The sequence below is a fragment of the Cyclopterus lumpus genome, chromosome 19 (genome assembly GCF_009769545.1).
Source record: "Cyclopterus lumpus isolate fCycLum1 chromosome 19, fCycLum1.pri, whole genome shotgun sequence".
In the NCBI taxonomy this organism is placed as follows: domain Eukaryota; kingdom Metazoa; phylum Chordata; class Actinopteri; order Perciformes; family Cyclopteridae; genus Cyclopterus; species Cyclopterus lumpus.
Genome location: NC_046984.1, coordinates 777,371 through 801,088, shown reverse-complemented (window position 1 = coordinate 801,088; position 23,718 = coordinate 777,371). Strand labels below are relative to the sequence as shown.

General features: G+C 42.0%; 2 protein-coding genes across 4 annotated transcripts in view; one reads left to right on the top strand and one right to left on the bottom strand.

The window, feature by feature from the left end:
- The first annotated feature begins 715 nt into the window (after positions 1–715).
- Positions 716–21,057, top strand: LOC117749226 (dual specificity mitogen-activated protein kinase kinase 4-like). Its single transcript, XM_034559493.1, has 12 exons — positions 716–900; positions 14,480–14,515; positions 15,335–15,437; positions 15,884–16,058; positions 16,181–16,300; positions 16,400–16,519; positions 16,619–16,670; positions 16,871–16,998; positions 17,480–17,557; positions 17,642–17,790; positions 17,889–17,934; positions 18,509–21,057. Exons 1-12 carry the CDS (start codon positions 789–791, stop codon positions 18,620–18,622), a joined length of 1,233 nt encoding a protein of 410 aa, XP_034415384.1. The 5' UTR covers positions 716–788; the 3' UTR covers positions 18,623–21,057.
- The window catches only part of myocd (myocardin), a 157,351-nt gene continuing 154,687 nt past the window's right edge, over positions 21,055–23,718 (bottom strand). For 2 of the 3 annotated variants that reach the window (XM_034559491.1, XM_034559492.1), the window contains one exon: positions 21,055–23,541. In XM_034559491.1, the coding sequence (XP_034415382.1) occupies positions 22,997–23,541 (545 nt within the window). In that variant the 3' untranslated portion in view covers positions 21,055–22,996. Of the gene's footprint in view, positions 23,620–23,718 lie in introns of all 3 variants that reach the window. The other variant, XM_034559490.1, reaches the window with a different exon arrangement.

The window sequence follows — 23,718 nt, the reverse complement described above, 5'->3', positions numbered from 1 at the left end:
AACCCAACGTTTACACCGTGGTAGTCATTAACAGATGCAGACGACAAAGTGGTGTGTTTAAACACTAAGATAAGTATAAACAAGAGGACTATTTAGGAGATCAATTTACCAGCTCTTTTTCTGGATCTTTTAACTGGATCTCACAGTCTTCACCAGCAGATAGCTACCTATGATGTAGGTACTGACAGGTGTATAGCCATCTCTATGACAACTGAGCATTCAATGCGCTGATGAAGAACATGAGATGTGGTCGAGATCTCTGATTTAACTTAACTTAACTAGTAAGAGGACCTTGAGTTAAGGCTATTTTTAACATTGTCAAAGGTCAATAAGCTATATGCTTCCTTGATAAATATAATAGTGACAAGAATGCCACGCTGAGATCATGAGAATAACACATAAAACACTAATGTACTCATCTGTGTGACTCAACACATACATAGTGAATCAGGATCAGGAGGGGCAACGTGCTGCAGATACACGCTAACAATGTGACAATTAAAGGAGCACGCACTCTTTTGTGTTCACTATTTGGTTGAAAGTGGGAATATAAAGAACAGACAACACGGGACGTGGAGATATGATTTGCATAAGTGATAACAATGTGCCAACCATTGCTTTGTTAAGTCACGATAGCTGTATTTCCCACGGCTCTTGAATGCAACTGCAGCACAGACGTGGCCACCGTGCGCTGCTGCGTTCATGTGGCGCAGTGTCCCGTCCGGAGACAGACAGTAAGTTTCACTCTGCATTGCAGCCGAAACGCTGCTCCGGAATCCAACACAACAATGGCGACTCCCAGTCCTGAAAGCAACTCCACAAGCTCCAGCCACAACAGCAACATTGCAGGATCCGCGTTGTACCATTTCCACCAGCAGACACACAGCAGCAGCATGCAAGGTAGGCGGCCATGGCCATATTTTCACCGCTTTTCTTTTCTTACTGAAGACTATGGAGTTAGTAGGAAGAGGTAGCTTGTAGCGTTCCAGAAACAGAAAAAAGCCACAGTCAATTGAGACAGAAAGAGGGTAGTTTCCCCGTCTAAATCTTCAAAATAAGATCCGCGTTGAGATAACATATTACATATTTAATTTATGTTGAGGAATGTGAACACGCCATCTAAATGTTTTATGAATTATAATTAATTATATAAAGTGTTATAAACTGAGCTGGCAATTTTATATTTTTATTAGAAAATGTAGCGGGCTACTGTGGACAACCGAACGTCTATGTTCGGTCACTCGTCACTTATCTTCAATAAAACGGTGGCATGCTGTTGATACAACTAGATAGTACTAATTATTGTGCAGGCATTAGTGTTTCACATTTCAGTTGGTTTTGACATAATATTCATAGCGAACCTAAATATGTTAATATTAACACCCTATACACATGGCGTGGTATTATTAAAGCGTTTCTGTTTGGTTGTATTCAGTGTTGGACACAGCAGTGTGAGTTATCACAGCTATAGCGTCAAATGTGACGCTTTTATTTCGAAGGCTGAATGACGCAGTTTCCGCTAACGCTTGACTTGCTTAGCTTGAGTCTAAAAGTACACGGCTATCGGTTTAGCAGTGTTGTTTTTCTGCAGACCCGAGAGACCTTTATGTACCAAAATAAGTGTCTTCACTTAAGGCCCACACGGTTCTCCAAGAAGATGACACCTCCATCTTGTATGTGTGACATCGTAAAGATGCATTCATTGAACGTGTAGTTCCCCGATATATTTAGCACCCGGCTGCTAACTTCCAAGTAACGTTCCCACCAAGGCCTCTAACGTTACTTGAGTGGTTCCCTGTCCTCCGCCAGGCCACTGTTTGTATCGCCGTCTCCAAAGACATAATGTACATAATACAGTTTGAGTTGGATATAATAATTATATGCATCTCTTGTTAAACGTTGTTGATGAATTTGCTTCCGTGGTCTGACACGGAGGTCCTTCTGGTTTAGGAAGTTGTGAACATTATTTCGGTCGACGTTTCGTCAGACACCGTGAATACATGAAATAACCACTGCTGCTGTCCACAACAAACATGTCCACAACAAACAACATGTCGGCCGTTTGTTAACGGGTTTAAAAGGTGTGTGTGTGTGTGTGTGTGTGTGTGTGTGTGTGTGTGTGTGTGTGTGTGTGTGTGTGTGTGTGTGTGTGTGTGTGTGTGTGTGTGTGTGTGTGTGTGTGTGTGTGTGTGTGTGTGTGTGTGTGTGTGTGTGTGTGTGTGTGTGTGTGTGTGTGTGTGTGTGTGTGTGTGTGTGTGTGTGTGTGTGTGTGTGTGTGTGTGTGTGTGTGTGTGTGTGTGTGTGTGTGTGTGTGTGTGTGTGTGTGTGTGTGTGTGTGAGTCCAGTATAGTGGGGGGGGGGGGGGGGGGTTGGACTTTTCACCTGATTACACACCAGCATTCTGAGAACCTATGTGGTATAGCCGGACCATGCCGAGGTCCTCATAAACCAAAGAGTGTAAGCGTCTTATTAACATACCCTCTTTTTTTTTTGGAGAAAGTCCTTTTTTACCACCTGACCTGATTTCTGTGTATCCCAGTGTATAGAACAGCGCCACATATCGTCTTGACCATGCTGGTGCAGTTTCATACACATTTTGATACACACGGTTAAAATTTGGCGGCCTGCCTTGTGATTGGCTGTTTTTTCCCGCGGGGGAGTGACGTCGGAGGGACATACGGACATCAAGTGCAAGGTGCGTCAGCTCCTTAAAGAGACAGGCATATAATATACTCATGGAGGATTAGACCCCACCAGGTAAGGCATTTATATTTGTAAGTATGAAACAGAGCTAACTACAGGTGATTCGGATGAGACTGTGAGGTGAGCGATGATTGCATGCTTTATGCTTTTCAAGGCCAGTGTCGAGCCATATATGTGTTAGCGAACACGAGCGCTAGCTAACGTTAGCGCTCGTTTGCGAACGTAGCTAGCTAGCGAACACACTGGCCGTTTCTCAATATGCGTTCTTGTCCGTACTTGTGGATTCGTGAAACGTCATCAGTCGCGGCCCAAGTACTGTTCCAATTCAAAAGTCCACTTTTGTGACTTGATCCCCATTTCACCGGGGATGCATCAGAGGAGACTTGTGCGTACTTTGGACCACAATGCATTTCGCGACAATGGCGGAGGAGGAAATACTCTTACACCTTTTCTAAATAATACTGTAATTTTAGGATGTTTTCAGGCGAGAACTTATTAGTTTAAGCATCAAATCTGTGGTCGGTTTGTCGAGATTCAGTCAGCAAAAAATATGCGCCGACTGTTTCGGAGATTTGAGTTCCTGCTCGCGGACCTGTGATGTGTGTGTATATATATATATATATATATATATATATATATATATATATATATATATATATATGTGTGTGCGTATTTGTATATTCTATAATGTGTTTTCTGATCATGCATGTTCTATAAATGAAGATAATAATCCTGACAACCATCTTCTTTGGTAATTTCAGCAAACAAAAAATGCATTGTCGAAGACGCCTTAATCCGAATGATGATGCCAAACTTGACATTGATACTGGAGGGGACAAGGTGGGACTCGATATCAAATACATCAATTCCTTCAAAGGTAAGTTGAATGTTCTGATTTTGTAATCATGATTAAAGTATGAATAAGATTCAAGATTTTTATTTGTCATTTGTGCCTGGACCAACAGTCCAGACACATTGGAACTCTTATGCAGGGCTCTCAGAGTCAACGTTTCAGAAATAACATTATAAGAAAAAAGGAAAAATATAAAAGAAAACACTATACAAAAGGGTACTACTATGTACAAGGACAAGAGAGGTGCTAATGTGTACAGTTTTAAATTATATAGTTGCTATCAGTCTGACTGGCCGGGAAGAAGCGTGTTCTATGGGTGATGATGCTGTCCGCTCTGCTATGTCTCAGGTTGTCCAAGCATTATTTGCAGGGAGTGAGCTGGGTGGAGTGACTCTCTGATTATTTCTGTCAGGAAGTCCAGGATTCAGTTGCAGGTGGGAATTGGGACACCAAGGTCTGTCAGCTTCTCGATCAGTTTGCCCGGGCGTGTGGTTGTTGTGGTTCTCCTGTAGTTTGTGACAGACTTGATTCCCTGCCACAAACTGCTGAGGTAGTGGCTCTCAAGTTTTTGGGAGTGAGCTCTTTTCGCTGCTCTGATGGATTTCTGCAGCTCGTACCAGGACTCTCTTATACTCCACTTGATCTCCTGACTTGAAGGCCTCCCGCCGTGTTCTGATTTTCAGTTTTATTTCTCTGTTAAACCAGGGTTTTTGGTTGGGGAACATACGCACAGTCCTGGGAGGTGCACATATGTCCGTGCACATAAACTTTTTTCTGTGTGTGTATGAAATAGGTCGTGGCATCTTCACCTCTGCTCCATTTGAAAAAGGAGAATTTCTGTTAGAATATGTAGGTAAACTAATAAGCCAGCAAGAATGTGAGAGGAGACGGAGACTTTACCACGACTGCCTTAAGGTGTTCATTTTCAAGTTCCATTTTAATGGAAAACTATGGTGGTGCGTAATATGTCAATGCTTACTCTAAACAAAATTAAATGACACATTACCTTTTATTTTATATATTTACTGTTATGAAACTAATATCTTTGTTTTTGTAGTATTGATGCAGCAAAAGAGGATGGGTCGCTTGGAAGGCTTGTAAATAACAATGTAAATCCCAATGCCAAGATGAAGTACCTGACCATCCAAGGGAAGCTCCATCTGTGTTTGTTTGTAGCACGAGACATCAGTCAAGGAGAGCTCACCGATAATTATGGTGACTCGGAGTTGCCGTGGAGATGCAAGGTAGTAATGTTACTTTGTGAAAATGAAAGTTATCCTAAAGGAAATGCTCTTACCATATAATATGTCACATACATGAATAATGCTTAATGATGTCCAAGTAGCTTTGATTTTACAATGATCTTTTACAATATTAAAACGGTTATTGACATTGTTGGTTGATGGGGTAAAAAAATAAATGCTGCTACATACAAATATCAAAGTTTCTGCTGTATTGAATATTCAGTTTATACTTGATCTAGTTGGTTTGATGTTTATTGTTAATATCTTCAGAAATCTGAACGAAAGTCTTCGGAGGGTCCACCCACATCCGAGCCTTATAAGAGTACTCAAAAGATGTCAACAAGTCAGCGACAGGAAAAGAGGTCTCCAGGTGCATCAACTAGTCTGCTCAAAAGATATGGAAAGGTAAGTCATATTAGTAGTGTTATGTTTTTAAAAAGTTTTAAGCTACATATTACAGGTGTAAATCCCTATGCTCCTTTCAATTCCGATTCAGAGGGCTACAATGCTGTTATGACACGATTATCGATTCCTCTTTATGCATCAACATTTTTCTATACATGATTTATTTGTTTCTCACTGGCTATCTGATGATTTATAATTATTTAATGTTTTTTTAAATTTTTTATTCAATATTGGTAACAAATAGAAGAGATGTGTCAAATGGAGGGTTACATTTCCAAGCTTTGCAAAGAGAACCAACAATAAAATCGGGCCTGTAGCAGCATCCTCGCAGTAAAAACATAGAATTCAGCATGTTCTGAATCATTTGGCATAAAAAGCTGCCGTTATTCACAAAATATTAATGACGATTTCTTTTATAACAAATCCCTTTTGTTATAGGCAATGAGCATTCAGCTCTCAAATAACGCTTTCTGGAACAGTTAAGACAAAAACTATACGTACATCGATAAAGTGCATGTTTGCGGTGACACAATATTCTGTGAAAATGGATGTCACGCATAGTTTGTTGCAACCATCCTACCCGCTTTCCTCTGTGATTCCTTGACTTCAACTTCTGCTTACGTGTGGTTGCAGAGTATCGCTTGTGTCTGTCAAAATGTTGAGATGAACGTTATATTTCGGTTCCAACGTGTTGAACATAGCTCAAAAGTTATGATTTGCTTTGCCCTTTCCGAGTTGGTTGGAGGAAAATGCTTCCATACGATAGCTTTTAATCCATGTGGGTACCGGTCAGATTGTATCCATATTCGACTGCTCAACCTCAGCCGCCCTCACAAAAACGCTACCACAAATACGATACTGTTATATATATTTATCTATAATAGTAATACATAAAACATCTGTATGGTTCCCTTTTTACCAGCTTGCTCCTGCCCAGCTTTTTGAACACTTAACAAATGGCATTAATATTAGTATTAACCTACAGCAAGATATTAATGAAAACTACATGGTGCCATCATAGCATTGATTATACACGGCTATGTAGGCCTTTTGTCCGTATCTGACCAGATGACTACATAGTTCCTTCCATAAGTATGAGCAATTGTAGAGTTCATATTTTATCTTAATTCATGGTATAATAATTTTTCCATAGCTAAAAATAAAAAGAATTGGCTCACAATCCACCAGCATGTAGCCATTTTGCATCAATTGTGTTTCATTTAGTCCACTTGTGTGCATTGTGACCTCATGATCATATACTTGTCGTCAAACTAGGCTAAGGCTACTTGTGTTAGGCTGTATATGGGTGAGCTGGGGGTGTGCGTTATGTTTCTAATGTCTCTATTTCAGTGGGCTTTCTTTTGTCTCTATTTCAGTGGGCTTTCCTTCATTGTCTGTATGTCAGTGGGCTTTCCTTCACTGTCTGTATTTCAGTGGGCTTTCCTTTACTGTCTGGATGTCAGTGGGCTTTCCTTCACTGTCTGTATGTCAGTGGGCTTTCCTTCATTGTCTGTATGTCAGTGGGCTTTCCTTCACTGTCTGTATTTAAGTGGGCTTTCCTTCACTGTCTGGATGTCAGTGGGCTTTCTTTCACTGTCTGTATATCAGTGGGCTTTCCTTCACTGTCTGTATATCAGTGGGCCTTCCTTCACTGTCTGTATGTCAGTGGGCTTTCTTTCACTGTCTGTATATCAGTGGGCTTTCCTTCACGGTATGTCAGTGGGCTTTCCTTCACTGTATGTCAGTGGGCTTTCCTTCACTGTATGTCAGTGGGCTTTCCTTCACTGTATGTCAGTGGGCTTTCCTTCACTGTATGTCAGTGGGCTATTCTTCGCTGTCTGTATGTCAGTGGGCTTTCCTTCACTGTCTGTACGTCAGTGGGCTTTCCTTCATTGTCTCTATTTCAGTGGGCTTTCCTTCACTGTCTGTATATCAGTGGGCCTTCCTTCACTGTCTGTATGTCAGTGGGCTTTCTTTCACTGTCTGTATATCAGTGGGCTTTCCTTCACTGTATGTCAGTGGGCTTTCCTTCACTGTATGTCAGTGGGCTTTCCTTCACTGTATGTCAGTGGGCTATTCTTCGCTGTCTGTATGTCAGTGGGCTTTCCTTCATTGTCTCTATTTCAGTGGGCTTTCCTTCACTGTCTGTATGTCAGTGGGCTTTCCTTCATTGTCTCTATTTCAGTGGGCTTTCCTTCACTGTCTGTACGTCAGTGGGCTTTCCTTCACTGTATGCATTTCAGTGGGCTTTCCTTCACTGTGTCAGTGGGCTTTGCTTCACCGTCTGTACGTCAGTGGGCTATTCTGTCACTGTGTGTCAGTGGGCTTTGCTTCACCGTCTCTGTGTCAGTGGGCTTTCCTTCACTGTCCGTCAGTGGGCGTAGATAAATATACCGGTATCGTGGTATCAGGCATCATGGTATTTATGGCAGGTATCGTATCGAGTTATAATGTCAGTATCGTGACACCCAGGAGGTAGAGGCAGAAAAGACTCATGGCTAAGCAGCGCAAACGAGTCCTTGAGGGAGGAAGTTGGTTCATGAATTCAATTCAGTTTATTTTGTATAGCCCAATATCACAAATTACAAATTTGCCTCAGAGGGCTTTACAATCTGTACACATACGACATCCCTGTCCCAGGACCTCACATCGGATCAGGAAAAACTCCCCAAAAAAAGGGAAGAAACCTTCAGGAGAGCAACAGAGGAGGATCCCTCTCCCCGGATGGACAGATGTAATATATGTCATGTGTACAGAATGAACAGCATTTACAAAGTTACATAAACACATTACATGAATATGACAATGTATGAATGGAACTCCAATCCATGAAACAGAAGGAGGTAGAGAGGAGGGGGGGCGGGGCACATCAGCAGGGCCAACGCGGGAGGCCGGCTCACCGGGCATCAGACACCTCCAGGTCCAATGGACCCTATGAGACGTGAAGTCAAAACGACTCCGGGGAGGAAGCAGAGTTAATAAGGTGCAATGGAGAGATGTAAATTCATCCATAAGGAGAGAGAGAAGAAGAGATAGGTGCTCAGTGTATCCTAAAACATCCCCCAGCAGCCTATAAGCCTATAGCAGCATATCAAGGGGCTGGACCAGGGCAAACCTGATTCAGCCCTAACTATAAGCACTATCAAACAGGAAAGTCTTAAGTCTATTCTTAAATGAGGTGACTGTGTCTGCCCCCCGGACTGAAAGTGGAAGCTGGTTCCATAAAAGAGGAGCTTGATAACTGAAGGCTCTGGCTCACATCCTACTTTTTAGGACTCTAGGAACCACAAGTAGCCCCGCATTTAGTGAGCGCTGTTCTCTAGTGGGGCAATATGGTACTACAAGCTCCTTAAGATATGATGGTGCATCACCAATCAAGGCTTTGTATGTGAGGAGAAGAATTTTAAATGTGATTCTTGATTTTACAGGGAGCCAGTGCAGAGCATCTAATACAGGAGTAATGTGATCTCTTTTCTTAGTTTTTGTGAGTACACAAGCTGCAGCATTCTGGATCAACTGGAGGGACTTAAGAGACTTATTAGAGCAGCCTGATAATAAGGAGTTGCAGTAATCTAGTCTGGAAGTAACAAATGCGTGAACCAGCTTTTCTGCATCTTTTTGGGACAAGATGTGCCTGATTTTTTTTAAATGTTACGTAGATGAAAAAATGTAATCCTTGAGATTTACTTAACGTGGAGTTAAAGGACAAGTCCCGATCAAAGATAACGCCAAGATTCTTTACAGTGGTGTTGGATGCCAGGGCAATGCCATCTACAGAAACCACATCACCAGATAATTGATCTCTGAGGTGTTCAGGGCCCAGTAAAATAACTTCAGTTTTGTCTGAGTTTAACATCAGGAAGTTGCAGGTCATCCATGTTTTTATGTCTTTAAGACATTCTTGAATTTTAGCGAGATGGTTGGTCTCCTCTGGTTTGATCGATAGATATAATTGAGTATCATCTGCATAGCAATGAAAGTTTATGGAGTGTTTCCTGATAATGTTGCCCAAAGGAAACATATATAAGGTAAATAAAATTTGTCCAAGCACAGAACCTTGTGGAACTCCGTGATTAACGTTGGTGGAATGACTAACCATATTGTAAATAATGAAAATGTCTATTTATTATTAGGGCCTGAGCACTGACGTAGTCCGAGCGGAGAACCTTAAATATTTATAATACCACAGCCCGTATGTGTTTCTGCTTAATCAGATCAGTTTAGAATGTGTCAGAACAATCAAAAGACCGTAGTTATAAAAGCTTCAGGTTTCATCAAACGCGGTGGATGTGGTGTTGCCAACAAAAAAAAAATAAAACAGCAAATGTAGTTTTACACTGGCAAAGGCATCGGCAATAGGTGTTCGCTCTCACTTCAGTGAGCTGATTGAGTTGGCTCAGAGTGACGAAACTGACGAGATTGAGACTTCTGTGGATAGCCTGAATGAAACATGTCCACAACTTGGTCCCCTTAACAGGGTTGAAAAGGTAAACTAAGTCTAAACTTAAGTTTAATTACATTACGTGTGAAAAAACATGAAATCATGTTTCATTGATGTGTGTGTGTGTAGTTGCATCATATGGTGTAAATAAGGACAGTGGTGTATATAAGGACATTAGACATTCAGAATTAAAGTCAGAATCGACATTCTATAAATCTACTGTGTGTGTGTGTGTAAACGCCGTGTGGTGTTTAGGGACAGTGTTATATGAGGACATGAGACGTTGTCTAAATCTACCAATATGTTGGTAGTGTGTGTGCAGCTGCCTGTGTGTAATTTGTTTTATAGGGACAAGCTATCTCATTAAATGCTTTCCTAAGTGTAAGTCAGTATTGTGTGAGTGTTTCAAGCACACATGTGTTTTAAAGAATATTTGCACAACCTGCATGTGATCTGTATGTCGGTTTAACTAAATTATACTTTTTTTTTTTTTAGTATCAAAAGCATTACCTGGTTTGCACAACAATTTACTCCTTGGACAAGTGTGTTCAATATGTGGGACCTGTATCCTCCAAGTGGGTTAGCTATGAATGCAGAGGTGATATATTTAGTGAATTGGTACAGAGTTTCTCTTAGGGTATTAGGCCGGTTTTTGCTGTGTTCTAATGTACAAACTATTCTATAATGAAACGCGTATGACAAATAATCCTTCATTCACAGCATAGGCTAATATATCTACTATTTCTCAAAATTGTAGGATGTGTAAACATGTGTTATAATGAACTTGATGTATTTAAAGAGTGGGATATCATTCTGATTACTTAAAGGTGTTTTAGTTTGCCTCATTGGCACTTACCAGATCTGTTATGGTTTAATGCTTTACTGTTTTTGCTCTTAAAATTTGTTTCATAAAGCCATTGCATTCCTTGGCTTTAGATTCTTAAAGTTTGCCCTCATCCAAGAAGCTCTTTAGTTTACACTGTGTAGCCAATTACAGAAGTGTGGCCTGAAATAATGCTACTATATAACAAGCAGAAATAGTTCCAACTTTGATTTGTTTTTATTGCCAGCTATTCATGCGAGTACTACTAATACTATTTTCAGCTGAAATTGCATTTAGCGGCGCCGAAGACAAGGACAGTGGGAGCGAATCCGAAGACGGTCGCACAGCAGGCAGAGCATCAGAGTGTGGAACTAGCGAGCCTGTAGATGCTGCATCCGACTCTACAATCACCAAGCAGGTCCATGACTTTGAAGATTCAGGTAGGTTCCCTCACTTTATAGTTGTCGCTGTTGACCAAATGTACTTTAAATTCAATTTGAAAATAAAGTATTGTGAAATTTTGTCTTTAGCAGGAACAGTTCCATCAGTGTCGTCCACAGTAAATGAGACTGCCCCTCTCTCTGAAGGTAAGCCAAGTTTGATGGTTTTTAAAGTACTTAAATTAGTCACAAAATGCATTGATGCAAGGTATAGAAGAAAGAAAAGGCAAAATAAGAATTTTGCCAATACATTTTGTGTGATCGGTTTTGTCTACTTTGTATATCTCCCAGGAAAAGATGCTGGTTCCAGAAGAGGGACAAAGAAAGCGTGGTCCAAAGCTGAGGTTGCAGCGGTAATGCGGCACTTCAAATGCCACATTCGTAGAGGTCACCTGGCCACCAAGAACGAATGCTATCTCTGCAAGTTGGTGGAAGGACCAGTCTTGGAACGAAGAACTGTGCAAAATGTCAGAGACTTCGTCCGGAATCGGGGAATAGCTGAAAAAAAGACAGTCACAGAAGCTGTAAACAAACATTTGTTTGTTTTTATTTTTTTGGCAGGAAAGTAATGTTCATATGTTCTTTTGCATTATGTATGTTCTACCCATCGCTCTCGCTCTGTCTCTCTGTCTCCTCTCTGTCTTTATGTCTCTGTCTCCTCTGTCTTTATGTCTCTGTCTCCTCTGTCTTTATGTCTCTGTCTCCTCTGTCTTTATGTCTCTGTCTCCTCTCTGTCTTTATGTCTCTGTCTCCTCTCTGTCTTTATGTCTCTGTCTCCTCTGTCTTTATGTCTCTGTCTTTATGTCTCTCTGTCTCCTCTCTGTCTTTATGTCTCTCTGTCTCCTCTGTCTCCATGTCTCTGTCTCCTCTCTGTCTTTATGTCTCTGTCTCCTCTCTGTCTTTATGTCTCTCTGTCTCCTCTCTGTCTTTATGTCTCTGTCTCCTCTGTCTTTATGTCTCTGTCTTTATGTCTCTCTGTCTCCTCTGTCTCCATGTCTCTGTCTCCTCTCTGTCTTTATGTCTCTGTCTCCTCTCTGTCTTTATGTCTCTCTGTCTCCTCTCTGTCTTTATGTCTCTGTCTCCTCTGTCTTTATGTCTCTGTCTTTATGTCTCTCTGTCTCCTCTGTCTCCATGTCTCTGTCTCCTCTCTGTCTTTATGTCTCTGTCTCCTCTCTGTATTTATGTCTCTGTCTCCTCTCTGTCTTTATGTCTCTGTCTCCTCTGTCTTTATGTCTCTCTGTCTCCTCTCTGTCTTTATGTCTCTGTCTCCTCTGTCTTTATGTCTCTCTGTCTCCTCTGTCTTTATGTCTCTGTCTCCTCTCTGTCTTTATGTCTCTGTCTCCTCTGTCTTTATGTCTCTCTGTCTCCTCTCTGTCTTTATGTCTCTCTGTCTTTATGTCTCTCTGTCTCCTCTCTGTCTTTATGTCTCTGTCTCCTCTGTCTTTATGTCTCTCTGTCTCCTCTGTCTTTATGTCTCTGTCTCCTCTGTCTTTATGTCTCTCTGTCTCCTCTGTCTTTATGTCTCTGTCTCCTCTGTCTTTATGTCTCTCTGTCTTTATGTCTCTCTGTCTCCTCTCTGTCTTTATGTCTCTGTCTCCTCTGTCTTTATGTCTCTCTGTCTCCTCTGTCTTTATGTCTCTGTCTCCTCTGTCTTTATGTCTCTGTCTCCTCTGTCTTTATGTCTCTGTCTCCTCTCTGTCTTTATGTCTCTGTCTCCTCTCTGTCTTTATGTCTCTGTCTCCTCTGTCTTTATGTCTCTGTCTCCTCTGTCTTTATGTCTCTGTCTCCTCTCTGTCTTTATGTCTCTGTCTCCTCTGTCTTTATGTCTCTCTGTCTCCTCTCTGTCTTTATGTCTCTGTCTCCTCTGTCTTTATGTCTCTCTGTCTCCTCTCTGTATTTATGTCTCTGTCTCCTCTCTGTCTTTATGTCTCTGTCTCCTCTCTGTCTTTATGTCTCTCTGTCTCCTCTCTGTATTTATGTCTCTGTCTCCTCTCTGTCTTTATGTCTCTGTCTCCTCTCTGTCTTTATGTCTCTCTGTCTCCTCTCTGTATTTATGTCTCTGTCTCCTCTCTGTCTTTATGTCTCTGTCTCCTCTCTGTCTTTATGTCTCTGTCTTTATGTCTCTGTCTCCTCTCTGTCTTTATGTCTCTGTCTTTATGTCTCTGTCTCCTCTGTCTTTATGTCTCTCTGTCTCCTCTGACTTTATGTCTTTGTCTCCTCTCTGTCTTTATGTCTCTGTCTCCTCTCTGTCTTTATGTCTCTCTGTCTCCTCTCTGTATTTATGTCTCTGTCTCCTCTCTGTCTTTATGTCTCTGTCTCCTCTCTGTCTTTATGTCTCTCTGTCTCCTCTCTGTATTTATGTCTCTGTCTCCTCTCTGTCTTTATGTCTCTGTCTCCTCTCTGTCTTTATGTCTCTGTCTTTATGTCTCTGTCTCCTCTCTGTCTTTATGTCTCTCTGTCTCCTCTGACTTTATGTCTTTGTCTCCTCTGTCTTTGTGTCTTTCTCTGTCTCCTCGCTGTCTCACGGTCTCCTCTCTTTATGTCTCCTCTCTGTCTATTCTGTCTTTGTGTCTTTCTCTGTCTCCTCGTTGTCTCTCTGTCTCCTCTGTCTTTGAGACACAAAGACAGAGGAGACAGCGAGACCTAAAGACAGCGGGGAGACAGAGACATAAAGACAGAGAGAGCCAGAGCGATGGGTAGAACATACATAATGCAAAAGAGAACATATGAACATTACTTTTCTCCTCTCTGTCTCTTTCTCACTCTTTGTTTACAAAACTACTATAGTCTGGTTGCTTGTATGTTAAACAAGTATTGTTTACAAAACCACTATAGTCTGATTCCTTGTGGCCTGAGTTTCACAATAATAAACTTGACTGAATGACAAAGCGCTGCAGATTTTTGTTGCGTTTTTCATGTTAATGAAAGCCAGAGATTGAAGCCAGGTTGTTCAGGCACTCGCTGATTCTCTCTGCACACTCTGGATGGGGACAACTTGCCTCCAATTTGGTCATCCAATAAGATACATTTTGATATTAAATTGACTGTTCCAGTAATGCTGTGTCCTGTCAGGTGTGTGTATTTGTTAATGAGGAGGGCGGGATCATTGCCCCTTTAAAGACCCAACAGTGTTTTTTTGGTCCTTTATAAGTCACACTTTTGTCAAAATAGAAATGTCTGTTTGTACCACAATATAATTAGGTTGCTGTGTATGAAGTTGTGTAGGTTTTATCTAGTATCTAAATTGAGCTGAATTTTCTTCAGATTTTTTGAAGTGTTTTAACCTAACTCCCAAAGCTGTGGGACCTCAGGAAAGGGTAGTCCATCTAAACCACAACCGGGCCTGTATGGCGATAAAGTCCACCTATTACATATCTACGTGTGTGTGTGTGTCTGTCTGTCTGTCTGTCTGTCTCGCTGGGTGGTATCCAATGAGTCCAGTATCGTAGCACACCGGTTTACACTCAGTGGGCTGTGTGGCTGACGAGGTTCTGTCCGATAATGGATGTGGTGATGCTAGGAAGGCTCCTCCATTGTATTTCTGACTACTGTTTTATCTCAACCCTACAGAAACCAATACCTGCTGGAGATGTCAGAATGAAACAGGTATTCGCACTTCTCACTAGGTCACTTCTTTTTCATGTCAAAGTGATAACTTCAGAGCAATCAGATAGTCATTTGAATACATTCTGCCATTGGGCTAGCATTAACAACACACTTCCTCGTTCCACTGTGAATGCTCTGGTAGTTGGGGAATCTGTTCACTGTTCACAGGAGAGATTAATTTCCACCAGGCCTTGAAGGTAAAGGAGTCTGTTTGCACGCCGTTGCTGGACGAACAGGGCACAGCAAAGACAACTCGGTACTTGCACTTTGCATACCTGCGGGTGTAATAACCAGTTACTTTCTTACCATGCATCCCAATATGCACTTCCACCTGGAAGTGCATATTGGGATGCATGGTATCCCATATTGGGAGTGCTCTCGAAGTGAGACTTTGATATTTTGAGGGAACTGTTGAGGTTTTGAAAAGGAGTTTCCAACCGCAGTGCCCTGCTAGCAAGGGTGTTTTGCAGCCACAGCACCTGAATAAAGGTTCTGTTTGGATGAAAAGGCAAGCTGAAGGACCTGCTGCAGTGCTGGGAACTGCTGTTTCAAATGCATTTTGTGCTTCCTCTGATCCTGACAAGGTCACCAACCTCAACAGACCTCGTAGCCAGGTTTAACTGTGCAAAGCACAGTAACGTGCTGCTACCGGGGTCCTATGAACATTTGGTGGCATGGGTTTCTTAGTACTGCTTATTGTGCACATGGAAAGGTTTATCTCACGTGTGTAGAGATGGAGGTTACCAAGGTGAGATCCCACTGTGTGCACCAGCACAGTGTGGTGTGAATGTGGATCGGTGTCTCTCTTTGTCCCGCCAGGTAAACGTAAAGCCTTGAAGCTGAACTTCGCCAACCCTCCAGTGAAACCAGCCTCCAGGCTGCCGCTCCATCCGACGGCTCCCTCCTTCCAGAACCCTCACATGTGAGTAGAGACCGCTGGTGATGGGAACTGCTTTCTTTTAGACATTACATGTTGGCCAGTGAACAAGTAAGTCTTCTCAAATGTGGGAGAATGATGACTATTCCTTATTTTAGAGTTATACAATTCCTACCGCCTCCAATAAGGAATTACATTTTTTATATATATATATCTATATATATATAGATATATATATATATATATATATATATGAGATAGATAGATATCTCTCCAGTAAAATGCGTTTTAAAATGTGAAAAGGATGATTGATGATCATTTTCATAAATTCTACTCCCTTTACAGAGTCCAATCCTTTTAGGAAGGCTCAAATTACAAAGAACTTTTAAATGTTTCACATTCAGAGTCTTTAAATATTGATCATACCCACATCCATATATAATGCCTGTTCCTCTATTGGCTCTTTCTCCTCCTCCCCCGCCGTCCTCCAGAGAGCGTCTGCGCACACACAGCATCGAGTCGTCGGGAAAGCTGAAGATCTCTCCGGAGCAGCACTGTGACTTCACGGCAGAGGACCTGAGAGACCTCGGGGAGATCGGCCGCGGGGCGTATGGCTCCGTCAACAAGATGGTCCACAAACCCACGGGACAGATCATGGCTGTCAAGGTGACCTGCTGATAGTCAGTTTAGCAGTGAATCAGTTGAACACTCAATTTGGTCTTGAAGAGGACATTTCACCCATCTGAGAGTGATAAAGGACTCCTGTAAATGTAAATTGTGTGTCTCAGAGGATTCGCTCCACTGTGGATGAGAAGGAGCAGAAGCAGCTGCTGATGGACCTGGACGTGGTGATGAGGAGTAGTGACTGTCCCTACATTGTTCAGTTCTACGGCGCTCTCTTCAGAGAGGTCTCGAACACACCACCTCATGTTCCATGCTTTTGATGTTGCCTGTGTTTGATATGTGGCGGTGCTGATCTAGAATCCTGTCTCATGTCTTTGTTTCAGGGGGACTGTTGGATTTGTATGGAACTCATGGCTACCTCATTAGACAAATTCTACAAATATGTATATTGTGCATTAGACGACGTCATTCCAGAGGAAATATTAGGGAAAATAACATTAGCGGTGAGTGGACGATTCACATGTTCCTCTCTTCATTTGGATGTTATGTGATGCATATATCATGGAAGCAGAGGTGATGTGTTTTGATTTTGTCTTCAACAGACCGTTAAAGCACTGAACCACTTAAAAGAAAACTTGAAAATAATTCACAGAGGTAAGTCTTCTTCTTAAATTGTTTGTACACACCGTAAACTCATATTTTTGATCCAATATGTACGCAATATTAAGTAGCCAAATTAAAAGGATAAAAGTAAAGATTTAATGTTGGCACTAAATATTGCCTATTGGAAATTCAAAGCATTATATTGGCATTTGGATGAATTCTGTGTCTTTTGATTCTTGTTATCGTTTTAGACATCAAACCTTCCAACATTCTAATGGACCGAATGGGTAATATCAAGCTATGTGATTTTGGCATCAGTGGTCAGCTGGTGGACTCCATAGCCAAGACCAGAGATGCCGGCTGCAGGCCTTACATGGCGGTAAGCATCTGCACTATCAGATCTCAGAACTGATGAATCTCTTTCATTACATCATTGAGTATGAAGGAATATCATTTAAATAAAGGCCAGTGAGCATTCAAAATAACCTAAATTGTCTTTAATTAATTCTTAATAATTCTTTTTCATGACAAAAACAAGACTACTGTGACTGAACCTCTATATGATCAATAAATATATATTTTTGTTGTGTTAAATAAAATAGAATGGGGAAAATATATTTCTTAGCTAAATTCATATATTTCCATTTATGAATAAGGGGGACCATTAGTCTTATTTTATATTTAGTGTTTGTATCTATTCAAAACTTTTGATATCTTTAGTGTTTTTCAAAAAAATAATTAGACTAAAACAAGACAGTGGTTTAGGTTTTTGGCCCTGACCTCTGACCTTTGACCTCAGTCCTGTGGGTTGGGTGAACGTGTCTCAGTATCAGAGGGCTTCCTTGTGTGGTGTGTTTCAGCCTGAAAGGATAGACCCCAGCGCTTCCAGACAAGGCTACGACGTGCGCTCTGACGTGTGGAGCTTGGGCATCACCCTGGTGAGGCTCCAACAGGAAATGTAACATGTAGTTTGCTCCCAGCGAGTTGACTAGTTAGGTCCATCACAGTCTGTTTGCTTTCAGTACGAGCTGGCCACAGGACGCTTCCCCTACCCCAAGTGGAACAGTGTTTTTGATCAGCTGACACAGGTGGTGAAAGGTGAACCTCCCCACCTCAGCAACTCAGAGGACAGGCAGTTCTCCCCCAAGTTCATCAACTTTGTTAACCTCTGGTAAGCACCATCACCACATCTCATGGTCCTCATCAGTCTTTACGGGTCCGTGCTGGGGTCTGCCACTGAGCACTGCTTCTGTCTTTCCCTCTGTCCAGCCTTACGAAGGATGAATCCAAGCGGCCAAAGTACAAAGAGCTTCTGGTAAGTTCTTGGACTGCTCTTTTAGTTTTTACAGTTCCAGAGCACACGGCTGTGTAGTTGGTGTTCACAGTGATGGGCTGACGATGAGCCTTTTACTCCAGAGTGTGTTAGGAAGCACAGTATTCATGCCATGCATACGGTTGAGTTGAAGAAGACTACTGACACCCTGTGCCCATGTCACTTGCTATTGAACAGGTTTCTGTGTCTGTGGCTAAATTACATTTGGCCAAGAAATCAATTCCTCAATTCCTAAACTCATGAAGCTGACTTTTAAACCTTTAAAGCAGCACAAACTGTGTGCATGTAAACAATGGATCAAACGATGTGACTGACTAATATTAAAGAGGTCAGCTTTATATTTATTTTGTTTAAATCGATGCAGATTTAATTCTAAGCAAAGATGAATATATTTATATAATGAAATGTTAGCTTTTCTATCTTCTTGCCACCTCCATAATTTGTGTTCATGTCAAATACACCAGTTATGTATCATATTTCCCTGGCAACACGTTCAACACATAATTAGCCCTCCAGATTTCAGGAATGTTGTCATCTCACTGTGTCCTTCCTCCAGAAACGTCCCTTCATTCTGATGTATGAAGAGCGTTCCGTGGACGTTGCCAGTTACGTGTGCCGCATCCTGGACCAGTTCCCCACCTCTCCCATCTCCCCGATGTACATGGACTGATGGAGTCAGGCTGGGGGGGTCACCCAACATGCAGAGGATGGGACACTAAGCTTTGTGATGCAATGCTTGACATCTTAGAGTTATGTAGGATCACCTGTTTATTCACACGTTCCAAAGAACAAAGCAAGTGGATCACATTGCCCGGTGCAATGAGACCAAGTCAATGTCAAACACATAGAGTAAAGCTACACCATATACATACACATACACGTGTGTGTGTGTGTGTTTGTCTGTACACACACATACAGAATCTACCAAATACAATGTTGAATAGTGACACTGATGACATATGAACAAAAATATCCACCCATTGTCGACTGTATGTATGTATGCATAAGTGTGTGTGTGTGTGTTCACCTCTGAATTGTTGACATGTACAGCTGTATGCTGATAGACCTGCAGTCTCTCCCCCCCCCCCCCTCCCTTACACACGGTTTGATGTGGGCACCTTATCTCATGGTAAATTAAGTATGCAAAATTGTTTCTCTCTGGAGAGCTCATAGATTTGGTGGCGTGGCTTTACTTCTTTTTGAATATGCAATCTGTGAGTGTGTCCTGTACACTATCCTCACATTCCGATGTTGGCCACAGTTTGTACCTTTTGTGTCATCGTCATGTTTCAGCATCAAAGAGAAGTCCCTAAACCCAGCTGGTGGAGCATACCCTCCCCGTATCAAGGCTGATACCTTACTGCAGAGGCCAGGGTTCCATCCCAGCCCGAGCCCTTTGCTGCATGCCATCCCAGCTCTCACTATCCAATACAGCAGGAATGCTGAAGACAGCTTCTGTCCATCTGGATCCAACTATATTTGCTCAATGCTCAGTAAAAAAACTATTTAACACATAGACTGAAAAGTACACAAATCATGATATCTGTAAAACCATTAGAACTGCAGTTCTAGTGAACAACCTTCTGTTGAGTTATTTCCTCCTTCATATTAACGGTTGTTTAGCTGTCACTCAAACATCATAATGTGCTCAAAATGGGGTTAGTTCACGGCGTCATTGCCGGATGTAAAGTTAGTGTGTATGTATTTAGTATATGGTGCATCTGATCTGCTGTTCCTGGCCGGTTCTGCTCGACAGTGAGGAGGTCTGAGTGTGAGAAGGAGTCCTCATGAGTCAGCCTGCCTTAGCACTGTACAGTTAAACTACTCATCCCCACTGATCACAGATCCACCATGCTGCCATAGAAAGGCAGACAGTAGTGACTACCTTTTTGAAAGTCCGGGCGCGTGTTTCCTTTTAAATGCTGCTAAGTGACGACATGTCCACTTCTGTACCGACCACACAGCTGTCAGGAGAGGAGGAGCGCGGTTACTGCGTTGGACTCGGCATGTGGCTTGCACTGATGATAGAATATATTCCACCAGGGATGCATCTCCGTGTCCTAGAACATGTTCCCTCACCGGGGGGGCTGATGCAGACGATGGAGTGGAAGTTAGAGGTCGAAACGTAACCAAACTGTTGGTTTGGATGGTGGTCCACTGTAATACAATGAATTCTTTCAATGACGTTTTTTATGTTTTCTTTTTTGTCGACATCCCATAAATGGAACATGTAATATTGCCAGCCTTTTCTTTCAACCTAGAAAATACTAATAATATAAAGTCATTCTATGTAACATCGGCGAGGCAAGAGGTGTACAGTGACTTGATGGTGGTCAGATGGATGTATTACGATAGTTATTCTTTTAGCTCGATGTGAAACAATACATGTGTTTGGATCAACATTGCTATGTTTGGCTTTCCCCACTTTATCACTACATTAAAGCAATTGCCGTGCTTAAAGGGCCACTCCAGCATTTTGCGGCAGGACGTTCATCCAGTTGGGAGTCTTGCAAGAGACCAATTTTAAAAATCAAAAGGTCAAAATTGATCCTGATTCTCTGTCCTTTTATATGGGGTAAGCTTCAAAACCCAAAAGAATAATCCTGATGACATCAGTGCCCGTTTTTAGAGGCTGACTAGTACTCCTGAGGGTTCTCGCGTGTAGTTTGCTGCAGTTTCCTTTTACATTTGATTTAAAGTTCTATGCCATACAGATGTCAGTCATGTTGGAAGATGGCCACCATCATCCAGATGTGTTCTGGCTCATTGGTAAACAGACACCTGTTGCATACGGGAGGACATTACAACCAGGGTGGAGGATCCTGGTGAGAAAACCCACCGGTCCGTTACTGCAAACAGTCTTTATTATGGGATACATCTCCAGTAAGCTAACTTACCATTGGTGGATATGAATCTCCAGGGTACATGTTGTGTAAATTGCAATTTAATAGAATGTTCATATTAGATTATATGATATTAAGGGCAATGAATATTCTATTGTATCTTTCGAGGGTTACAAATAAACTTCCCATGGAAAATATTGAAAACCTGTATTGTGTGCTTCTCGTGAATTGGACATGAATAAAAAAGGAAATGCAGAAATGATTTTGCTGTGATAAGTTTATTGCTTCTCTTTCTGTTGTATACAGGGATGCAGACAAATACTGTTTTTATTTTGACAATAGTAAAGCAAGTCAGTGGCCATCAACATGGACGCTTTGTCAGATGGGATGATGAAATGAACCAGTCGATATTCTCACTAAAGAAGACATGAAGTGAAGAATATCAGCTTTGTCATTTATTCAAGATGGTCATTCATAGCCTCCATGTAACCATAGAAACCCTTTAACAAGTGCAACACTTCATAAGTAACAGGAAAAAAACAAGATTTGGTCTAACAACACACAGTGAGACCCAAGTTTACAGACAACAGAAATAGGTTGGAAATGTATAAGTTTGATCATTTAGGAAGTCTATGTATTTGCTTTCTTCACAATAGTTAGATGAGAAGTTATAAGCCTCCCTATAAGTGTTCACATGTCACAAAGGACATTTACGGACCAGAACTACCAACCTCGGAGGTGAAATCCTCTCTTCAGTGGAACTGCTGTGTGTATACGCTGGCTCCACCACACGTTATGCTGTGTTAATGTGCAGTGTTCACAGTAAGGATCTGAATATATTACATTTTCCTATTCACAAGTGCTAATAAGGGACTAATGTCCACTTTAAAGAAAGGTGAATTAAGAAAGCACGGCTTCTGGAAGTGGTTCCTTCACGTTGTATCACATTTTTAAGAGAATTGATAGACTCAGAAATGTTCCTGGTCAAAATGGCAGCACTGGAGTTTTCCCATTAAATCAAAGCGCCCCAATCTATGAGAAAGGAATGTCAGTATAAATACAGGATAAAGTATAAATATAAAAACACAAAATAAATAACTGTGGCCTGGGAATAGAAAGGGTGGAATTTGTAAGGACAAAATGCTACTTCTTATGAACGAATAGAGATGCAGTTACATTTTTCATTTCATTTTTTAACATTTGTTTGACAAACTGATGTTGACTTATGTTGGATTTATCTATATTAATATCTGTCAACAGCTTTCAGGGAATAGCAAATACAGTGAGCGTATACATTTTATTAAAGGGGAAACTGGTATAAAATAGGTAATAAAAGGCTGCTGCAAATAAGGCACATTTTGTCTGCCAATTAAAACCGATAAGACCAAAGGTTTCTCTCCTAATGTCATTCTGGGGTTCGAGACGCCAAATAGTGAAAAGAAACTCGTTAAAAAGAAAAAAGGTCCTTCAAAGGAATGTTAACCGTTTCCACACACATATTGGAAGCTTAAGCAAACTGTGACGAATGTGTTTTCAGCTAGAGGTGCACAGTGAGATAATGTTGACATATTTACATCATTTGATGAACCGATTACATCATTTGTGGTTTGTGTCTTCTCTCACACCACTGACAAAATATGCAGACTTGTCTCCGTACAGAAAGTTGAGATATTTACAAAATGGCCGTACCAAGCAATCCTATTCAACTTGTAATTCCTTTGTTTTTTTCTTCTTTTTCCAGTAATATAAACATAGACTCCGAAAATATACAATGATCGTCAAAATGTGTCTTCAAGTCTAAGTGGCGTAACATTGATTTTGCATGACGTGTTGGTACAAAGCAATGTAATCATTAACCCATTACCGAGGAAAGCCGTCACTCTCATTCTTATTTGGCATCCTGGTCCAATGGATTCTGGGTAAGATGGCGACACCGGAACCTAATTTCTCTGAAGTGGAGGGAATAAGTCAATATATCATTCTGTAGTTCAACAAAGCCGTCAATCTTTGAATGCAGCCAATGGACTACTTAATGTCACATTCCACTGTAATATAACAAGAGGCACATTGTGGTACTTGGACTGAAGCTGTTCATGGAGAAGTCAATAGTTCTTTGGCATGGCCATAGCTGATATCAGCAGCGCTCAGCTACTTGGAAGCTGGTGTCTTGTGATTGACGGCTGATGGCTAGCATGTTGCTTTCACCAGTGTTCCAGGTGAAGATCCATGGCAGAGTTCAAGTTAATGTCTGTGACATCCAGGAACTCTGTGTTGAATATGCTGGGCCCACTGGGAGGAGCAATACTGAAGGCCATGGCCGAGCTGGGCGGCGTCAGGTCCAGCCACTCCATCGTCTCCCACGGCGTCTCGCTGAAAGTCATGCTGACCATCCCCTGCACCTCGGAGACGGCGGACACCTTGGTGCCGATGGGTGACAGAGGGGTGTCCATCAGATCTCTGTTGGTCAGAAGTTTGTCCTGTTGGGGATGGTGAGGCTGTCGGTGGTGGTGGTGGTTGTGGGGGCTCCCGTACCCTTCGCCGTCTCTGTTTCCTTCATCTTCCTGCCCCCCGTCCTCGGCAGCCATTTTAAGAAGAGCCACCTCCCCTCCCCTGCCGATTGGACTTCCCAGCAGATTCTCCAGGTGGCTCTCGGTGATGTGATTGGCTGAGTGGTTGTAAGGCAGCTGGGAGGGGGACAGGTGTTCGTAGTGTCTGTGGAACCTAGGGATGAGGAGGCCGGGACACCCTGGGGACACAGTAATGTGAGGCACAACTTTGGTTACAGAGGCCCTCTCCCTCTCTTCTCCGGCGTTAGCTGGCATCTCTTGAAGAGAAAGAGGAGAGGAGGGAGGGTCACAGCAGGCACTGGGATCCCATACCAATGTGTGGGGCAACACTGTGAAGTCAAACCAATGCTCTTTCT

Bases quoted from the DNA above. Each gene is read 5' to 3' on its own strand.
- LOC117749226 (XM_034559493.1), top strand. From the start codon at position 789: ATGGCGACTCCCAGTCCTGAAAGCAACTCCACAAGCTCCAGCCACAAC. The intron at 14,516-15,334 runs GTATTCGCACTT...TTGTCCCGCCAG, and splicing joins GAGATGTCAGAATGAAACAG to GTAAACGTAAAGCCTTGAAG. The intron at 16,520-16,618 runs GTGAGTGGACGA...TGTCTTCAACAG, and splicing joins TAGGGAAAATAACATTAGCG to ACCGTTAAAGCACTGAACCA.